This window comes from Atractosteus spatula, chromosome 12 (assembly GCF_055471065.1).
Source record: "Atractosteus spatula isolate fAtrSpa1 chromosome 12, fAtrSpa1.hap1, whole genome shotgun sequence".
Lineage (NCBI taxonomy): Eukaryota > Metazoa > Chordata > Actinopteri > Semionotiformes > Lepisosteidae > Atractosteus > Atractosteus spatula.
In genome coordinates this window covers 1,515,461-1,536,483 of record NC_142717.1, presented here as the reverse complement: position 1 = coordinate 1,536,483, position 21,023 = coordinate 1,515,461, and the positions used below count along the sequence as shown (strand labels likewise).

Below are 21,023 nucleotides of genomic sequence, written 5' to 3'. Positions count from 1 at the left end.
TGGGACTGCCACCAGATGGCAGACGTGGACTATACTACCAAGGGCTTCACAGAACTTGGCAAAAATTTGCTCAAGTGATTAACATGTTTCTGTCTTGGAAAAACCTGAACAGGACTATGCACTGGACATCTCTTACAACATGTTGATATTGTTAAGGCTTTTACAGAAGTGTAATACAGATTTAAGCAGCAGAAAACTGAGAAGTAGCCAATGTGTCACATGCACAAATCACTGAAGAAGCGAAGCAGGACTGCTCCGAGTCGTGACCTCCTGGTGGGCGGAAGAGGGCTGTAAGAGGCTTCAGTGCTCAGGTATGAGACCCTTACTAGTCCTACAGTCTCTGAGACAGGGGGTCAGGCAGCAGCTTGTTTGGTGCAGCTGGCAGTGTGCACATTGGTCCAGTTAATGCAAGAGGGAGGAACAAAACGCAATAAGGTAAATGTAACCTGCAGCACTCACTCAAGGAGTCTGTTGAGCATTGAGAGCAAGGCAGGCTATGCTCTGTACGAGACACCAGTCCCCCACAGGGCACGCACGCACACACTCGCACCAGGGCCAGTTTTCCCGGAAACCAATTGACCTACCAGCGTGTGTTTAGACTGTGGGAGGGAGCCCACATGAGAAGGGGGAGAGCATACGAGCTCCATGCTGAGGGCACCCCAGGAACTGAGCCCTGAACCCCAGCGCTGCGAGCCGCGATGTGACTGTGCTGCCCTCTGTTCACAGATTTTGTAGCCCCTCAGCAAATCGCCTCTGACGAATCCAGGATCCAGATCAGGACAAACTTTGTGATGATTCCTATTCTGGAGTGACTGCAGCTGAGCAAGACTGGAGCCTCTTACTGGGTTTTTTTGTGTTCTTTTAATAGCAAAATAACTTCCATCCAGAGAGAGAAGTAAAGAAACTTCTCAGTAAAGCCCCACCAAATGGAACCAGCAACAGATTGCTACTTCAGATTTAAGTCATGCAAAAATATGAAAATATTGGAGTCACTGGTACTATTCTGGTTGCAGTCCAATCTACAGCAGCCATCAAGAGTTACACCCTGTTTCCTGTTTATTCTACAGCTTGGAAATTCTTTAATCCATAATTTTAGGGAGCCGGAAATATCTTAATTTCCCTATTTCACAGAAGAAATGTAATGTGCACGAAGGATAATCAAGAACAGGTTTATCAGATTTTATTTTGCAAGAATTTGAGATTTGACTAAAGTTCACCATTTCTAGATTGATTTTAATATCCTTAATTATTTCTGAAGTTTATGTGTGAAAATACAAAATAAGAGCTGTACATATTTTGTGCATTCTGCCACAAAGCTAGTAGTCCACACCATTTTGGACATTTATTCCAAAAACCTCATCCTCCAAGCCTTCCTCCATCCTCATCCTTTATGTCACCTGCGGGGTTTTTTTAATTAGACTTGCAAACAACATTCAAAGAATGACCACTGTATTTATCTTTTGTGCTACAATACAGGGGAAAAGAAACAGTAAATTAATATCGCATTCAATAATGACACGAATTACCTTTTTCTAACACAGGACATTGCATAGACTGATGGATGTATATTCTTCAGTTCAGCTGCAAATATCTTCTCCTTTTACTATCTTATTTGAATGGGCACCAAGCTTGTCTAATTTGCTTTTTACATTTACATTTCCTTAAGGAATAATTCACATTTGCCTTGTGTTTCAATAGCGGCCAGGACACGTGGTATGGGTCTTGTGTTCCATAGCGCTTACATCAGAGTCTAAGGCATTGTCACACATGCCATTCTCCTAGAATCTAGAATCTGTACACGATTGACTGGAAGTTCAAGCAACCCTCCTGGACCACTTGATCCACATTCGGAACGTTGCACACACTGTGAAAGCAGAAAGCTGACTAGTTGATCAACAAATTAACTAGACACAGACATGGATATGGATAATTAACAATTAAGGCATATTACTTGCAATTCATTTCTAAATCTTAAGGCTACAGCTTCTTAAATGTGTTTCATCAGTCCTAAAAGGTGTCCTAGAAAGCAGTAAATGTACTGAGGAGCTGTGATTTAGGGGTTTATAGGAATGATGACCTAGTAACCCAGGAATAGAGCTCATTATGAATGATTCAGGATTTGAGAGTGGGTGTTGTCTAAAGACTTACTGTACGTTAATCCCAGAGGAAGGATTCATAAAGTACTGAAAATGATGCAAAGATCTAACTTCTACTTAAGTCTCCTAATGTTTGGAACCTTTTAAAAAAAATGTTATTAACAACTTGCACTAACAAACTGAGCTGTAATGTTCTGCCTGAAAACAATTTCCTGGTGAACTGCACATACAGTACCAAGCAAAAGATGTTATCACCACGTACTGTATATTATAGGGGATTCCTGATTGATATAGCTCACAAATGTGTTTAGCATTCCTTAGCCATTGTGAACTGCTTCAGCCTCCCAAATAACTTTCAGGATCTGGTATGTGACCAAAGAAGACTTCCTCCAGCATTGTGTAAAATACCACGCATATTCTTAACTCAATCTGTCTTGTGATTGCGAAGCACTGACTATCCTTGTTTGTTTTTTTAAATGGACCAAACATAGTCTCAGGATGCCTGAAATGCTTTGTATTCTCTTCACGGAGCCACCAAACATAAGAAACGGACATTTTTAAAAAAAGCAGCAGCTGAAGAGTCCGTCCACATCAGTGAAAATGTTTTATATATAAGAAAGTGAAAAATATGTTTTTCTGAAAATCATGACTCAAGTAGGGGGACAGTTTAAATACACATAGAAGGAAGTATAAAATAAAAACTGTATGGTCTTGTACCTGACTGCTCCTATGAACTGGCAGTTATTTTAACTGTTTATAAAACACATTTTGGAACAAAAGATTGCCAGTAAGTTATCATAAATATTATACTGTTAATCAGTTGTATGATGGCCTGTCTTTTTAATATATTAATGTAAACGCCACTAATTCTATGCAACAATTACAAAACATTCGTGCAGAATTCACATTAACCAGAACAAACAAAGCCTTGGTTGAAAAGTAACACTGATTTTTAAGGCCCTTGTGGAGAGTCTGCCATTCGGGAAACAGCACCAAAACCACCACACAGACTCCTTGTGTGAAAACACAAGACCCGGCCTTCCTTCTATACAGCCGCGCCTAAAGGAAACAAAACAAAACAGTTACTCAACACGTTTCTCTTCCAGGGATGTCATACGCGTGTGAACATTACTCAACGTTTTCATGACAGTCAAGAATCTCAGAAAACTGACCCGCAGTGACTTTGGGACCTCCGATGACAAAACTGTATGCCAATCTTTGCCATAGTAACGTCATCGCTGGAAATTAATTAAAAAAGGCCACTTTTTAATCTCTTGTTTGGTAGGCAAACTGCCTTACTTACCAATGTTACCAGCTACAACCACAACACCAACATAGTCTTGGCCTGCCCTGGTCAGAAACCAGTCTACAGTCTAGTCACCAGTATGCTGTTCTCAACTATGCGTCCTGGCTTCATGTCTCTCTGAATATGACAATTCTATTATTTAAGATTTAATTTCTTGCATTTCTTGCACACACTGACAGGGAGAGAAGCTTGGGGTCAGAGCGCAGGGTCAGCCATTTGAGTAAGTACAGGTGCAGGAAATGATTTCTCATGCTCACCTGTTGGCTGGGATCCACATGTGACCTTGTACGACATCCATAAAGTTACAGCAAGCAGAAAAGTTGCTATAAATCCAAAAACCTGCAAGATTTAAAGGAGCAGTTCAGTACCTAGACTTCTGCATTCCCACCTCCGGAGGTGTCAAAAAGTGAGTTTTTCTAAACAGGCAGACAGAAATCCCTTTTTGACTGTGCCAGAAAGCACTGAACAAATATTAGAAAGCCAATCTTAACTATCCTTAACTTAAGGATAAAATAAGGATTAAACCTTGTTAATTTAATAAAACAAAACTCAATCTAACTCATATACCAACAGTGTCATCTCATCCTGCATTACAGTGTCACGGACGTCCAGAGGGACTACCCGAGGGCAGCAGGAGAGCGGAAAAAGACCCATATGCGTAGCGGGTAACGGGAAAAAGGCCCGGGCTCATAGTGCAAAGAGTTCAGGAATGCCGTGCAGAAACCTATGCCCTCAGGTAGCGGACGTGGGGCGACCTGGTGCTAGGTGGGTCTCAGGACATCCGAACGTCAATGCTGAGCCAGGGCAGAGTCCAAGACCCGGAAATATATAGCCCAAGGGAAAGAGAGGGACCGGAAGGACAGCAGACCGGAAACTAGGGACAGGACAGAGAAGGAGCGCCCTCTGGCTACAGAGGGCGTGACATACAGCACACGCTGTATAACGTGCTGAAGTACAGGAAAAACATGCTTTGAAAGGCATCTGAAAGTCTCCTTCTTGGAAGTGACAACAAAATCACAATCTGGCTCAGTTACACATACAGAAGATGCAAAACGTACTGATCCAGCTACAAGGCAAGAAACCCCATGACTCTTCACTGCAGCGACGATGGACGCGATGAAGATCAGGATAGTTCCGATGGCGTAATGCAAAAACTCCTGAAATGCCACAAAACAGAGCTTACCTCGGCGCATGTAAACACTCACATGCAAATTCTTCAATTATTAAACTCATGTTAAAAATGGTTTCTAAATTACTTTTATTTCTGATTTAATTAGGGCTTTAAAAAAATGAAGAACTAACTTCTGATTTGGCTCAAATGCAATGGAATTTAATTTTTATTGGAACAAGTAAAGGTTTACAGCCGTTACAGCCCACACATGCTGACATAGCTACCTGCTTGAACTATAATTTTTATTGTGGACCCTAAAATACAAAAAGCTGTAAAAGCGATAAACAGTTTCTTGATTTAGTATAGCATTATAAATATAAATTCATAACAGCTCTTGTTCAACAACTTAGCAAAACAATCAAATACTTTGGGCCTCTCACTCAATAGACTGGGAACTAATACTTATTCAGTAAGACCATTAGATCCTTTCTTATAAATCGGGTCTTAAAAATAAACATAACTATATATAATGATGGAAAAAAGAAAAGCAACATTTTCTGGAATGAGAATACTATAGTTACAGCTTATGTACTTTCACAAAAAGTTGTCAATTTCTTTTAAGCCCTCTGACCAGCAATACAGCTTGTGCAGTGAGGTATTGCAATTTGACGATCACACGAAAGCTCATTAGGTGCACTTTTACCCAACGAGGGCCAGATGGAACAATGCCTGATGAGGTCACCTTTAAAAAGCCCTTAATTCAAAGCTAAGGTCACTGCAAGGCTCCATGCTGCTGGCCTTAGAGCAAGGGGACCTCTGCTCACACCTCCTAGACTTCACACCCGACTGGCTTGGGCCAGACAGAGGCTGCGATGGACTCGTCAGCAGTGGCATCAGGTCCTCTTCGCGGATGAGTCACTCTTCAGCCTGTTCCACACAGACAGGAGGGCCAGAGTGTGGAGGAGGAGGTGTTGCGTTTCTTTTTTCCATCAGTATATATTTTTATTTTTATGAACCCCAAAGAGGTTTTTTTACATGTGTAGCTTTGTGGTAATTTGCATTAATAATGCTCTAAGTTTCAAGAATAATATAGCCTTGGAAAAGGAGTGTTCTTATTCATTTCTTAAAATTTATTTTGGTGCTTGAGCACATTTTGAGATTTTTTAATGCCTCACTGCAAAAAGACTTTGTGCAGCATTTTGAAACTGACATCAGGAAAAGACCCTCTTTGAAATTTTGAAAGCAGTACAACTTTACAGAGTGTACCAGATCGTTTTGAGCTATTCCTCCTGATACATACAACCTGGAAACTGAACCTTAAAATGTGACATTGCAAAAGTTACTTACAGTAAAAGTCCAGTTAATGCAGGGCAGTTTGCTCTGAAGCCTGAAAACGTGCATGATGAAGAATATCAGGAAGACAATGAGAAACCAGACCGTTACCACCTCAAAGTAGCGGTACGCATCGTAAGAGGTCCAATGACTACATAAGTGCACACACAGGAAGGCAACCAGCAGCACCAGCTAAGGAGGAATAACAGGACACCTGTTAGAGCAACACTGCTGAGACACAAATACAACACACATGTGTTCAAATATAAGGAAACTGAGGGAAACCTGCAAGTTAATACCTTGGTTTTAAAAACCACAATCCACGCAAAACATGCAGTGATGGGTCTTCTATGCCAACTTCCGGGGGATAAGGTACAGAATTCAATGTTTTGACAAAAAGCATTAGTTTCAGATAACTTCTATTGATAATGAAAGGTGCATTTCTATTCCATTTCACACAGCTGTTTTGCAGTACTTTGAAAAGTGACATTTTCTATACAGTGAGTGTTATATTTATTAATTCCAGAATGGTATTAAATCTGATATCCTCTTACACATGTCCTTTAAAATATATAACAGAAAAGAGTTCAGTGTTGAAGTGCAAAACATCTTATATACCTTTCACAACCTTTGCTACTAAAACTGTACACGAAAATATTCAGCTATCAGTAGCATCTACTGAATTCTTAAATATGTACATTTCAGTGACTAATTAGAACAGATACTGTAAGTTCCTGTATGACTTGAGCTGAAACACAGATCAGAAAACCTTGTAGTCTTCCAGGAACCAAGGCTGATAGCTCCACTTCAAGAGGTGCAAACATCTGTAACTTCCTGTTGCCTTTTTTTCATTTTGAGACAGTGTGCATGTCCCATTCTTAGCAACAGTAAAGCATAAGCGATGACAATACGGGAACTGTTGATAGCTCAGGTGCTGTAGCTTGCCCACTGTAAAGACAAGATGAGCAAATGCCAAAAGGCACCATCGGCCAATGAAACAGTTTTGTTACTTCATTTCATCATAATATGTTTACTTTAAAAGTGTTCAGTAAAACACAGAGGTCTGCAGTATCCACTGCAAGGCACACATTCAGAAGACACCAGCAGTCAGCCTGTGAAGTTTATGTGCCAGATATGTGGTTGTGACTTGAATTTAATTCCACTGAATTTAACCACGAGACACATTGTTAGTTTCTACTTGTGGTAGAATTGATTAGAGCACTATGTTGCTCAATTGTCACCTTAGTGAATGAATCTCTGTTATAATATAAACACCAGGTTCGCACATTGTTAAGGCATCTAATTTGACAACCAATGCAGGCAGTTAGCTTGCGAATGAAGGTCAGTGTGACAGTTTACCAAGCACTGGGCGACACTGGAAATGGCACAAAAAGCTCAAAATCAAGTAAAAGGAGCCTCTAGCTGATCTGCTTCCTTGGTCTTTTTTGCACAGAGGCCTTGGTTTCAAAATAATACATTTTTAGCTAAAGTACATTATTTCTAAAAATGGCAGCATACAGAACTTAATGCAGTTTGATTGATACTCATTGCAAAATTGCACCCCTCCCCTACTTGACTACAAAGCATTTGTCACCAATTAATGATGAACAGAAACAGGTGGGAAGCACACTGTCTGGCACTTCCAATGGGGGAGTTTTTCCTTCTGCTGATGTCCAATTGGTCTTTTTTTCAGCTAAAACGCTAGAATGAGGTTTATTTCCATAACTCACTTATTAGTACCAGCCTTGATATCAGATAGAAATCACGTTCAGCTTTTTTTAAGGGGAATTCAACATAAATTTAAAAATAAGCCTGAAACAGGAAACAATTAAATCAATCAGCAAGTGATCTAGAACTCAGCTGGGGCAAAATTCGAGCACACAGGAGAAAACTATTTAAATAATTTAAAATGGCTTGTCTTCACAGTCCTGTTCTAAGCCTGTAGTTAACAACGAATAATCCTGGCAATTCCAAATTGTGAATATACAAAACAATTGGTAAGTTCCAAGATTTTTTTTTCTATAAATGCTATTTTTGTGTTCTGCGCCACTGGCGACCACACAAAATGACATAGCCAACACAGGAGATATATCTTCGAGAACAACTACTGATTACAATTGCAAATTGTTCTTTTTGGTCCAGAATGAGAAACTAATTCAAGGGTTTAACTGGACAGTAGGTGCGATAACAGATTTTTTTCTTCTTTCTTTAAAAAATAAAGTACAAAGTAGTATTTAATATAAGAAAGAAACTGCTTCTGTTGCACGTACTGAATGCATTTTGACGTACTGTACAAAGCATAAGAGGGTCCCTGGTTCAATACACTTATTCTATGTAGTTAAATTTTGATACAGAATTAAAACGCTCGTACCAGTGAAAGGATTATTAAAAGCCAATCCGCACAACTAATAGATTGAAAATTAACTGTGGGATGCATACCAGTGTGATAAAAGCCTGAAGAAGACGGACTTTTAAATCTGTTAAAATGTTATACTTTAATAATTGTCAAAATAATCGGACCATTTTCCAGTACTTCACTAATTCCTAACCATTGTTTTTTTTTTACAATAACCGAATGTTTCGGATTAGTCATTGCTGTCCACGGTTTCTGTGCATGAAGGCAGGTTTTGCATTAGTTGTAGAAGACCATCTGTAGTCTCTGGACTGGTGTGTACAACCGACATGCGACAAATGTCAGTCAGGTGCTGCCGAGTGACCCAAACAGTACAGAACTGTCGCTGTTCTATACAGTCACGCCTAACGCCTGACCACACGCCCTGTCTTCTTCATAAAGCGGAAGATCTCGCATACGAAGGGGCGTTTGCGGTCGATAGCGCCTTCTGAAATGTTACTTTTTAATGCTCTGCATTAAAGGCAATGTGTGTAATAAAAGACGATTCTTACCACTTGTGCAATCTTCAGTATCCCCGGGAGAGACCTTGCATAGCCGAAGTATACTGCACCGCCGTCTGAGCTGCCAGAGGTTGTGGAGGTGGTGGTTGTCGTTACTATCGTATGGGACATCTTACTTAAGGGAAAAAGTACTAATAATGCTTTAAGAACCTCTTAAAAACTATATATTCCTCCTTCCTTTTTTTTCCAAGGCCTTCATGAAGCAGAGAGAAAGGGCGTAGCAGTTTGGAGAAACGGACGTCGCGGACTAAGCTCGTTTTTTTTTTTGGTGAAATCCATCATACTACGGAGGCGGGGACTTAAATGAGGTCACACTAGCAAATAACAGACTGCTGTACAAGTATTTACACAGCTGGGACAGCTGTGAAGTCTGAGCCGTGGCTGTTTGTCTTTCTGCGGGACGAGACTTGGGAGAAGATCGTAGCTGGTCTTGGTCTTTCTTTAACATCTGTAACATTTACGTGTACTCCGCACAGTTATGAGCGGTTACTTTGTCCAGAGATCGAGAAATGAGCTAGATGCATTCTGCAGTTTGCCCTTCGGCTGCTTTGCTTGTTCATCTAAACTTAAGGGGCAGAAAAAAACATTTCGAAGTTGTCTTCCGGCGTTTAAACCACTGCAAATATTCCTTGGAGTAGCGGCGGTTGGTACTTTGGTTTCAGTTTATACCTGACAAGGAATAAGCTGCAAATAACTGGGTGCTACTGTCTGGGCAAGCTTTCTTCCTCTCGGGGTTGAGAATCATTTCCCAGAAGCAAACACAAGTAACGTCGCTGAGGGTAAGGAGTGTGTGTTTGTTACTGCAGACAAGGTACTACTTGCACTTCAAAATACTCTGTGTAATTGTTTATAAATGGCTTTAAATATCATGGCTGACTTAGGTTGCAGGCATCATGCAGTTATTGCCTCAAAGGAATATAATGATATTGAAATCAATCCCCTTAGTTTTTTTTTTTAAAGTAAATTGTTTGACACTGATTAACATTTCATGATCGCAAACGCAGATTCTTTCTCTTTAAAGCAAAAGAGGCGGGGAAAAAAAGATTTGACCGCTTTTCCGACACTCTTGGAGGACCCTGTAGCTACTGCAGACTGGAGCATTTAATCGGATACTCCGAGATGACTTCACAGCAGAAGCAAGTTTACGTTTTGTTCACACTTGATTTAGAAATGTCATGGCAACTTTACCCTGATCCTTAACTGAACCTGTTAAGTACTTGCTGTATTGGTATGTCGTATCTGCAGTTGGCGATCACTATTTAAACGTGAACCTCCAGTTTCTGTCAAAGAGACCTTTAACCCTAATGCCCATGGTATGCTTTTGAATCCCACAAAAATCGGCAGCTTTGTCAGTTAGTGGAAGTAATGGATCTATGCTATGATTTTTGTCTTGTTTAAGCGTAACTCCCAAACTCAACTGCAACTAGAATCCCAGAACAAAAAGAAAGTTAGGATGTACAGCAGAAATACAGTAAGGTGCAGTATCTGATTGAAGTGTTTCAAACCAAAAACAGAGGTTACACTCTCGAGTCAGTACCGACTTGCTGCGTGACTTCTAGCAGTTTACCAGGTGATCTCCAGCCATGTAAATAAGATCCAGACAGGCACAAAAGGCTGCAGGTCTGTTTATTTACAGAAATACTCTGCATTGTAAAGGGGTGGGGTGGGTATATGTACATGGGGGGGGGGGGGGGGTTAGGAAACACTTCCCTAGTGAGGGGAAGAAACCCAGAGGAGTGACCGGAGGTGACGGGCAGCAGAGTCGCACAGTCCACATGCACTGTAGCCAGCCGCTCAGCTGTCGCCCCAAAAAAGGGAAGTGAGAGCGGAAGAGTGGGGGTGACGTCTCCCTTTCGGCCACTTCCACATAGTGGCTTGTAAAACCATCTCGCGTTCTAATTCTGTCGCAAGCCTGCACGAGCATTTACATTCAAAATGCAAGCAAAATGCACCATAAAATAAGGTTGGTGAGTTAGAAACGCACTCATTTCCATATTGTTTTTTCCCTTGCATTTTGTTATTGTACATATTAACACTTCTGAACCTCTTATGAGTGAATAATTTCCCCCAATGACTTTGATCTAGACCCTTTACCATCTTGATTTGTGGTTTATGTGGTCTGAATCTAAGAAATGTGTAGTAGGTAGGGAGAATTTCATAATTCTTTTCTCCTATGAAGTCTTTCATAAAAACAATAGGAATATTTTCAATAATTCCTTGCATTTCTTATCCCTAAGAATCTGTGCTCTTTGCATAAAGGGAGGGATTCATTTCTGTTGACAAGGTGCAGACCCACCTGAGTGTTGTGTACAGTCCATTGTATGGCAGCAGCTGTGTTGGGGGAGGGGGATGTCTTCATCAGAAGAGCAGACACTGCAGTTTAAGACTTCCCAGCTTTTCTACTGTGCAGGGCTCAGAAAGGGGTTTTTAACCCTTGGTGTTTTGTCCTTATCTCTGATTATGTAAATGCTTTTCCTGCTGCAAAGTGTTAAATGAAATAGTTCTTGCAATTTGCTTAAACAGAATAAAGGTTGATTTTTTTTTTTGTATTGACATTCCTTTCAGTATAGACTCAACAGGTCCCTGTAGCACGGCCTTGCACATGCGATTATGCAGTAATGGCGCTCATAATAAACTCTAAGACAAATATACGCCCCCTTACACAGCAGTTTAGGTAGAAAAGTGAGAGGTTGCTTCACCAATTGGATGAAGGGAATTCTAAGGAACCTGGATTGTACAGAAATCGTGCCACCTAGTGGCCAATGCCTCCTGCTCTTGGGAGGTCTCGCAGTTCCTCCAACTCCAGAGGCAGGCTTGCTCAGCTCGGTGAGGTTGTATTGCAACAAACATGCATCTGACTGGGCACTTGCTTAGTATCAAACTTTATTAGACTTTAAAAGACACTGATTTTGTATTTGTACAATAGTGTTGTATCTTTTATTTCCCCCTTGGGTATCTTGTCTGTGGTTTTTAAAGACTTCTTTTAAAAGAAGAGGCTGGGGTATAGCATTGCCATACTTTTAATTTCCATCCTAAGCTATAAAGACTTACTTCTGACTTACGAATAGATATTGCAATACTATGGAAACGGATTTGATAGTTGCCCTTTAGGGGACAGATGCTAAAATCATTAAAAGGCGAAAACTCTGGTTTGGGGGTTTACCGTTATCCTGTATGGTATTTTATTTCAGTGAACTGTAAAATAAAAATAAGATCAAACAAAAAGTCTTTTTATTTAAAGAAATGGAAGACAAACACATTACACTCAGAAAAAAAATAGTGGGGAAAGCCACCTTTTTGTAATAGCATTGAAAAATGCTCGGTTTTTAATAAACTGCATGATGTTAAGAAATCAACATATTATCAGATAATGGTTAAATGTTGTATTCAATGGGGGGGGAAGGAATTAAACCATGGTTAGGATTTAAGTTAAATTAAAATGCACCATTCCAAAACTATAAAAACAGTCACCTCAGGTCTTGGAAAGGATACTGTCTATCTTTCCAGAGGAAAGACATTGTTAAAGCACTTGAGGTTTTTTTTTCTGCTTTAATATGCTGTCTGATGCCGAAAGAAGTTGTTTAAATATTCTTTGTCCAACAGGTCATAGGTGTCCAAGTGCCTTCCTCAGGTATTAAAGTGCTATGTAAATGAAGATGTCAGTTGTCATCATCCCCTGATCTCCAGGATCTAAAACTGAAGTATGTGTTTCCTCCATAGCACAGGGCTACTAAAAATGCAAAGAACTGAAACAAAAGAGAAGAGTGAATTCATACACTTTTACACGCAGTGGAAGAACATGGTTACTCACTGCACATACAAGCAATCCGGAAAAATATCTGTTCTTTACTTTTTTTTTTTAACACAACAGCGTTTCAAACTTACTTCCTGGAGAGCCTAATGTCTTCTGCTGTTCTTTCTAACCTGAGCTGCCAATTAAACTAGTTATCGTTTCTGTATAAAAGTAAGAATATTTTCTTAATGGTTTTCAGAGGTAATGAAACAGTGAGATATGGTCAATGAAATGAATCCATTAGACGACCCAACAGAGCTCAGCCACTAGCTGGGCCAGAAAGGGAGTTTAACAGCTCACCTAGGGATGTTCCTGCGTGTTAAATGTGCAGTGTCCCTCACATGGAATCAAATCCCCAGTGAAACGGGAACAAAAAACAATTTTTAAAGCTGGACCCATTCTCCAGTTTGTAAATCTATCCGGACTGTGCTGGTCTCTGTTCCTATTTCACGGGGCGTGTGGGTAAATCGGGAGTACACTGCACCTCTTCAAAAAGCCACTCCTGCACGACGTTGTGTTGACTGAACCTCAGCAATGCAAAGCGGTGGAGGAGGGAGGCGATTCTTAATTCTTTCACTTTTTAAGAAGAGTCGCGCCCCTCGCGACTGGACTCACCGAGGAGGCAGCCCAGCTGTTGAAGTTGTACCCACTGGGTGGAGCTGCTTTGACCGACGCCGCATCCACCACCGCGGCGATAAAGTACAGGACGAAGGCACTGCCATTAAAGCACAGGCCCTGGGGGGGGGGGGAGAGAGGGGAAAGGGGACAAGATCAGCAACCAGACCGCCCTCCCCAGCCCAGTCCTGGTGACTCCCACACCTGCTGGCTTCTGTTCCAGCGCAGCCCTCGGTTCCACAATCCAACCGTTCTCTGCTTTAAGAATAATCGGATTACTGTGAACTGTTCAAACATGCTGGAGCTTTACCCTTTGTATGGTGTAGGTGAAATAAAATCCCAAACTTGTGATTAGAACTAAATGTGAATATTCAATCAAAGGCTTCAGTTCTCTACTGAAGGTGGGCTGGAATGAAAACCAGCAGGTGTGAGGGTCACCAGCCCCAGGACTGGGAACAACTGCTCTAGGAGAAGTCATTGTGAGCACCTGGAGTCTATGCCACTGCATAATCCTTTGACCCACTCCTGTTATGTGCTGAATGGATCCTTAATTGCTCAATAAATCCAGGTGTTGCAGATCACTTAGCTAATTAAGGATTCATTGGAACAGAACACACTTCCAACAGCATGGAATGCAGATATGAAAGTTGACTGGCTCTGTTCAAGAAGACTAGAATAGCATACTAGCTCATATTTCATATATAACTCTATAAATACAATTTCTATGAAGGCGGTGCACAAAACCTAAATTACAGCTCTTCCTCACAAGAGTCTTGGCTCCAGAAGTGACTCAGGTCAATTTCACGTGCCCATGTCTTCAAAAAAGCAAAGAACCATAACATTCAACAAATATACTTTAAAATAAACTTGCAAATTTAAAGTTTATATTTTCTTGAGAGTAAGCTTTAAAGGAGACCACTCTAATGGAAAAAACTACCCACTCCACACTTAGAGGGGTAACTTGCCTTAAATTTTCCATAAGGAAAACCCAGACTGGAGAGTGAGTGTATTTCTGCCCACACCTCTTCTGAGGCTGAAGACAAAGAACTCCACTGTGTTAATATATACTGGAAATATGAATATAAGTTCACTTTGTGCAAATAATGAATATATTTAACATGCTCCATTATCCTTAACACTATTTCATACAAAAATCATCAAAAAATGATTAAGCTTCTTTGTAAATGATCTTTATTTAAAAGGACTTTTCATATTTCTACCAGAGAATAACGGTGCACAGTGACTTGGGATACCTCCGTGTCTGCTGGGCTTGTTCCAGCTGGGCCCTTAAACAACAGCGCTACTTGCTGCTGACAAATAATCTGCTTGTTAATGTGTAATGTCTAAGCAGCGTCATTCCCAACAGTGTCTGCCTGTTGATAATTGATCACCGATTCAGAGCTCTTTTAGTCAGGAGTGGGAAGGGGGACTAGGAGCCCAAATGGACACCAGGGGACACAGGTTGCTCCAAGACCAGGGCTGAGAGCTGCTGTCCTAAGGTGGAGTCGTGGTGTATCATTCACAAACCATTTCAATACTCTTCGCTGTTGGGTCACCCGAGACTCAGCCAAACAGCTCCCTAAACTGAGGTTTGCACACAAGCATGAATTGAAAGGACTCGAATTACAATGTCAGAGAATGAACACCCGGGCTTTGAGGTCCTTACGTTTTTCACAACAACATGCGTGAAAAGGGAAAGTATACGTGATTCCAAGTATTTAAATCGGTAAAGGACAGCCAGCAGACTCCAGAAACCCTTACTCTTTCCCATGTGAAGTGTATGACATCTGTGTTTATACTCTAATCATCTGTGATCCCACGTATCCCCTTCATTTCCCTTCCTCTCTTTGCTGATCTACTACTAGAACCTTAACACATTTGCTGTGAATCTGTAGAACTTTTAAAGATGTGTATTTTCCTTTTCTCCGAGTATGTCTCTGCTAGCAGATTACTGAGCACACTTGCTGCTTCTAAAACGGCTGCAACACTGAGAAGCCTGAGGTCAGCACGTTTTTCCTCTCCTTCGAAGCTTCTTTTTAATCTTTAAACCGTTTCCCTGGCCTGTCCTGATGAATGATGACCTCGCTGTTGTTTCCTTCTCAAAATTATGTCGGGAGATTTCTCCTCGGGTGGCTGCTCTTCCACAACCAGAACATATTCGCGGTCGAGGTGAAATCTGGAAACGTTAATGGGGTGTGACATACCACTGTTGCCCACGGGACCTGAGGAATCCTGCTGTGAGCCCTGGTCAGGTAAATGATGAGAAGGAACACGGTCAGCACCCAGTAGAACACCGCCACAAACATCACCCAGCCGAATGCTGGCACCCGGAAATACTCCGTCCCCGCAATCAGGGTCCAAACTAGCAGGCCAAGGACCTGCAGGGAAGCAGAGAAACACACATTATTTGCAGGAATGCCAGGGGGATGGGAAATGTGCACAAAATCATAACATAAATGTATTTCTCAGTCCCTAATCACTCATTAGCTACCATCTTTTTTTAAACTGAAACTATCTCTGTCACGTTTGTGACCCCAAGAAATTGTATGCGGCCAATAAAGTGATCTGATTTTAGAAGCAACCGATTGTGGTACATTTTGTTCAGCTTGTTCGTTTGGAAGTAGGCATTCTCCTCTCTTTGTCAGACTGAATCATTTTCACCTCCATTTGGACAAAAGATCCGAGTAAGAACACCATTTTCTCTCGCGCTCACACATAACACACGCTACAAGCATGCATGACCTTTGACATTAAGGAGTGTGAAATCTGAAGTCTGGAGGATTACCAACATTTGTGAAAAAGGCCAAAAAGAGAGGGGTTAGTGTTAGAGTGCCCATTTAGTTCTTCTGAAAAAGTTGACAATGATGAACTGAATAAAATGGGAATGACAGACAAATTAGTTTTACACTTTGAGTCACTGTAAAACAGATTCTTTCCCACTGGAATTCACATGTTCATTTTCACCCTGGATGAGCTGAATAATTTCAACCTATCAAGTGCTGTTTGCCTGCAACTAAAACACTGCATGAATTTGTGCCATTTTTGCTGTGCAGTGTGATGTTTTTGCTTTTCTTATGTTAGGGAAGTCCTCAGTTGCCTTCCTGATTTCAATTTAAGCTCAAGAGGAAAACTCACATTTTTCTTCCAGGGGGTGGTGTGTGTGTGTGTGTGTGTGTGGGGGGAGAGGTGGAGGGCAGCTGAGCTGAGTGTCCAAGTGAGAGATTATTTTAAGGACAGGCTGAGACTGCATTCTGTGCAGTTCCCACCAAAGACGTGGAAGGAAGGGAGACAATGCAAGTACACAGGAAGGGACTGTTGGCTCGACTTGTTTTATATTGTACTTCCACCTCTTCAGATCAAAACTAACCTAACTGTTAAACCTGCAGAAAACGGGCACCAGCATGCATGGAAACGCGATATTTTATCTTAGCAAAACTGAATGTCTCATTGTTCCCCCAGAATATTTTAGATCTGCTTTAAAACTTGAAAATGCATCAGACAAAACTGAACTATTGAACTTTCACACATTGTCTCACGAGCTCTGAGGCCAGCTGCCAGTTCCTTCAGCTGGTTGCTATTAGGTGTTGGATTTTCAGTTGAACACCTTAGGGGGTGTTTAGTATCATCTTGTCAGATTGCAGTCAGTTGTGTATCTTTGACAATCTGTGCCTTTTAAATGAATGTTTTCTTTAATGATTTTGACATCGGGCTTCATTCATAAAAACGGACATGTCTATATAAGATCTTTTTCACATCGCAGAATATTTGTATGATGGGAGGAGTATACTTTGAGATCAAATTCCTTTTTATATAAAGCTGATCTCTTTGGATGATTGAAAAACTTTTAAGGTTCCACTGAGAATTTGCAGTCTTTTCCTGCTATTTTCCTTATATTTCTTTCTTGTATAACTAGAATAAACAAGGGGACAATTTTCAGGGAGTTTCACAAGGTTTTATCCACTTATCATGCAATCTGAGTCATTTAACAACAAATAGCTGAAAGAACAAAGTGTGGAACCAAAAAGGAGAAGAGTTCTACAAAAGCGGAATCATTCATTTCCTCTAAAAAATATTCAGTAAGAGAACTAATAATTGTGTCATTAGCATTGGTTTTGTAAGTGCTTGTGCAATTTAGTTGCAGGGAAATTGTGCATTTCATTTTACAGATCGAGTACTAGCATAATCATCCACATTGCCATCTCTGGGGTACTTTTAATTGTTTTGTAAATTGAAATAACTGTATTTCTAACAGGAAAAAGGAAATCCTATTGTGAACTAGCAGAGACTCTAATTCTCCTAACTGATGCTTAAAACCTATTTTCTGATTGCATATAGATTATACCAGGAAAGCCTTATTAGGTAATGTCCGTTTTAAAATATGGTCATTAACTGCACTGCAGTTCAGACAGTGTTGGAAATTTTCCTGCTTTTTTTGGACAAGTGTTAAAGAAAATGTATAAGCTGTGGAAATCAATGTCAGATTCAGACATCAATGGGAAAACAAAACCAAAAAAAACACTCCTAATAAAAAGAGAGCCCAAACAGATAATTGTGTACTCTCTAGTATCGAGTAAATCAGATGTTATTCAACAGTTCTCAATTGCTTATGCACCTTTTTATTTCCTGATTTCTGACCTGATATCACCAGGTGTGTGATTTTCTGTAATCTTACCTTCTATTCATATTCAGCCTCTTCTCAGAGCAATTAACTGCTGACTTCCGAGAGCTTGCTGGGCCGAAATACCTATCGTTTATAACCTTATGATCTTATTACGGTAGCCGTTAGCAGACTATGATGGCTCATGTTATTGTGTCTAAGGGATGGACTTTCAGGATGCTGAAAGCTTGTAGAATGTATGTGAGTCTTCAGCAGACCTTTGTGGACTACTGTACTTTAACCACAACGTACACTGTATGGTGTGTGTAGCATAATCAGAAAATAACCCATGGGGAAGCATACCATATGTTTGGCATATGGAGTTGGGCACAGAAATAATTTTATCTGTTTTCTTTTTTTTAAATCTCCCACATTTGTGAACTGATTTCCTTTGTGGTGATTCGTGTAACACTTATATCTTCTCTTCATATGACTTGTTTTCAGAAAACAATTCAACTACTTTTTTTGCCCTGTGTTTGATATTTTCCTAAGCACTCCCCAATAAAAAAGCAGTGGTGTCCACTTTATTTTTGGGGGATATAGTTACAATTTTAAGGGCACATTCCTCTTTCTGCGTTTTCGAGAACCTTCTGTGCTGTTGCGTTTCAGTGTTTTGCCATTTATCTTGGAGTTTGCACAGAGTGAACTGCTTTTATTGTACATTACAAGCAATTTAACTCCACACTTACTATCCTTTATCATATTATAATGGCTAACAAAGTATCTACTTGAAGGGACACTATACTTATAGCACAAGTGTTCATTTTCTTACCCTTTTCTATCCCAAAACTAGAACAAATTGGTTCCACGATGTCACCTGAAACAATACATCTTACTGTTTATTCTTAATCCACCAATTTCCTTATCGGTTTCCACATATCGGGACACCTCTGACTCACATCGCTGGTGGCATTAGACTTGAATGAGTCCTGCTGTTTTGTGTACTTAGACATTAATGATGACAATGTTACAAATGAGAAAAGGTCAATTAGGCCCATCTAGCTCATTTGGGTATTAGCAGCTAACTGATCCAAGAATTTCAAGGATTTCATTCAACCATGTTTTGAAAGAGGATGGGTACAGTAAGTTGCCTTCTTGGCATGTTTGCTAAACTGTGATTATCATTGAAAATGGCCCTAGTTGGAAAAAAAACATTTTTGAAATAAATTCAAGCATTGCAACTTAATACATTTCCAGCGGGACCAAGAAAGACCTGTCAAGTAGAGAAGACAATGTACAGATACAGAGGCAGATAATGTTGGAGGTATTTCAGTCTAAACGGGTAGCACAATCAGTTCCTTTCAGGTTAACCATAGTTTAGACTTCCCTTGAATAATGATTAACTAAAAAAAAACTACAATATTTAATGTAACACTGAAAAGCATCCCTGTTTCACCACGGAGCAGATACACATTCTATCCTAATCCAGTTGCATCAGACATGAGTTTTAAATAGTTTGGGGATCTCTTTTCCATCGCACGAATGTGGCATTAAATTGAGTTCATCCATCGCAACTTCTCGACTTTCACTTTGACAGACTTAAGAGAATGATTGTTTCATCCCTCCGTTCACACATGCAATTAAAACCAATCAGCCATGTTTGGACGTACAACTAGCTGATGCAGGCTACTATAAGATATAAGAGAGCATAAGATATTAGATATTTGCAAACGGAGAAAAAAACATTCTTAGTACAAAAATACATCAAATACAAACACAACTCAGTAACCTCGTAGTTGTTGATAAAGCCATGTCATTTCGTCATTTAAAAAGCTCCTTTTCAACAAAAAAAACATTTTTCTTGTTTCATTCTATGCTTAAAAAGTAATGCTTGATTCTCAGATATAAATAATTGATCGTATTGCTGGCAATTTCCCAGCCTTTAAGAGAGCTTCAGACTCGGTTCTAACAATGGTCCATTATTCCTGTCGAATTCCAGGGATCGTGCACATGAATGCAAAACCAGGGCACCCCCTAAACTTGGAAAGGGGCAATCACCCTTTGTGAAGCATTTTAGGAACACTCTGCCTGACAGAATAAAAACAGCGGTGTTAACGGGTGAATTTCCAATTAGGTTGCCAGTAAAAGAATCGTAAAAAATAACCATAGAGTATCTAAAGAGTACCACGAGTGAAATACGAAGGTAAAATCAGTTTCCTCGTGTTTTAACATTTGATCTCTCATTTGTATTTTGTGTTTTTTTTCTTTCTTCAGCAGTGCTTTATCGATAAAACGTGATCATAAGCGTTCAGGCATTCTTCGGTTTTGTAACAAGCTGTTGACACCTGAGCTCTCTCCATCCCCTTTTCAGGTCGAATACTACTTTTTTTTTTGGAGGTTATTTTGCAAAGCCATACTCACGATTTCGGCGAACACGAGGATCCCCGGAGCAGTCTGAATGAACTGTTTGTCATATGCCAGCGTCGAGGTGGAGAAGTTTTCAGAGTACGAGCTGCTGGTGGTGATGACCGTGTGAGACCTCGAACCGTCTTCCATCTTCGCTGGCTCGACCGCTTCTTTACCTCGCAGCGAAAACGAAATCCAGGCGAAGACCGCAATCAGGTTATAGCCTTGTTCTCTCAGAGCAATGACCGTCTTGTTGAAACAGATCAGCTGGATGCGGGGAATACTGATCTAACCCTCCATCTAATCAGAAATGCTTCAAGTCTCGCATCCCGACGCTACAGCCGATTCCATGAGGAATTCGGAGAGAGCGCAGATCTCTAATCGTATATTAATAGCAGTAGAAACTCTACGTGTCGGATAACTTTACAAGCCCCATGTTACTGTTACAGGGTTTAGGATCCACAGTTTTCCAGAGGTGTGCGAGGAGAATAGCAGTCGGCCAAAATGCGAATATGAAGTGGAAACCGAGAGAAACATTAAGTTTCTTGTCTCGTCTCCTGTAAAGAGCTTCCGAGTAGACGCCCCCAGGTAACAGGCGGGTATGCTCGCAGGTGACGTGTGGGCTTTTACTTTTCCTGTCTTTGAACATGTCCTTTTCCTCCTTGTAATGATGAGACGCTTTATTACATTTTTATGCTAGGCAAACCTCATAACTAGAACTCCATAATTGATAAATAATTTCCAGATCCCTTTTTCTTCCAGGCTTCACATTTACTATTGAATCACATGCATACAATCACATATATACAAATAAATCACACATTTGTTTTTTATTTATTTTATATGTATTTTGT

At 40.4% G+C, this 21,023-nt stretch overlaps 2 protein-coding genes and 1 long non-coding RNA gene across 3 annotated transcripts; 1 reads left to right on the top strand and 2 right to left on the bottom strand.

Annotated features, from left to right (window-relative positions):
• Positions 1 to 1,165: 1,165 nt before the first annotated feature.
• On the bottom strand, positions 1,166 to 9,785 carry cmtm7 (CKLF like MARVEL transmembrane domain containing 7). Its single transcript, XM_088928444.1, has 5 exons — positions 8,750 to 9,785; positions 5,861 to 6,037; positions 4,461 to 4,559; positions 3,660 to 3,741; positions 1,166 to 3,155 (listed from the first exon to the last, which is right to left on the bottom strand). Exons 1-5 carry the CDS (start codon positions 8,867 to 8,869, stop codon positions 3,142 to 3,144), a joined length of 492 nt encoding a protein of 163 aa, XP_088784570.1. The 5' UTR covers positions 8,870 to 9,785; the 3' UTR covers positions 1,166 to 3,141.
• Positions 9,093 to 11,983, top strand: LOC148822508 (uncharacterized). Its single transcript, XR_016093815.1, has 2 exons — positions 9,093 to 9,537; positions 9,780 to 11,983. It is a non-coding gene; the product is annotated as an uncharacterized LOC148822508 (long non-coding RNA).
• cmtm8b (CKLF-like MARVEL transmembrane domain containing 8b) lies at positions 11,975 to 20,731 on the bottom strand. Its single transcript, XM_088928443.1, has 4 exons — positions 20,185 to 20,731; positions 15,371 to 15,544; positions 13,167 to 13,286; positions 11,975 to 12,504 (listed from the first exon to the last, which is right to left on the bottom strand). Exons 1-4 carry the CDS (start codon positions 20,317 to 20,319, stop codon positions 12,418 to 12,420), a joined length of 516 nt encoding a protein of 171 aa, XP_088784569.1. The 5' UTR covers positions 20,320 to 20,731; the 3' UTR covers positions 11,975 to 12,417.
• Positions 20,732 to 21,023: the final 292 nt, after the last annotated feature.

Bases quoted from the DNA above. Each gene is read 5' to 3' on its own strand.
- cmtm7 (XM_088928444.1), bottom strand. From the start codon at position 8,869: ATGTCCCATACGATAGTAACGACAACCACCACCTCCACAACCTCTGGC. The intron at 6,038-8,749 runs GTAAGAATCGTC...ATTCCTCCTTAG, and splicing joins TACTGAAGATTGCACAAGTG to CTGGTGCTGCTGGTTGCCTT. The intron at 3,742-4,460 runs GTACGTTTTGCA...TAAATCTTGCAG, and splicing joins CTTGCCTTGTAGCTGGATCA to GTTTTTGGATTTATAGCAAC.
- cmtm8b (XM_088928443.1), bottom strand. From the start codon at position 20,319: ATGGAAGACGGTTCGAGGTCTCACACGGTCATCACCACCAGCAGCTCG. The intron at 13,287-15,370 runs GTATGTCACACC...CCCCCCCCCCAG, and splicing joins AGGTCCCGTGGGCAACAGTG to GGCCTGTGCTTTAATGGCAG. The intron at 12,505-13,166 runs GTGAGTCCAGTC...CTTTTGTTTCAG, and splicing joins ACAGCTGGGCTGCCTCCTCG to TTCTTTGCATTTTTAGTAGC.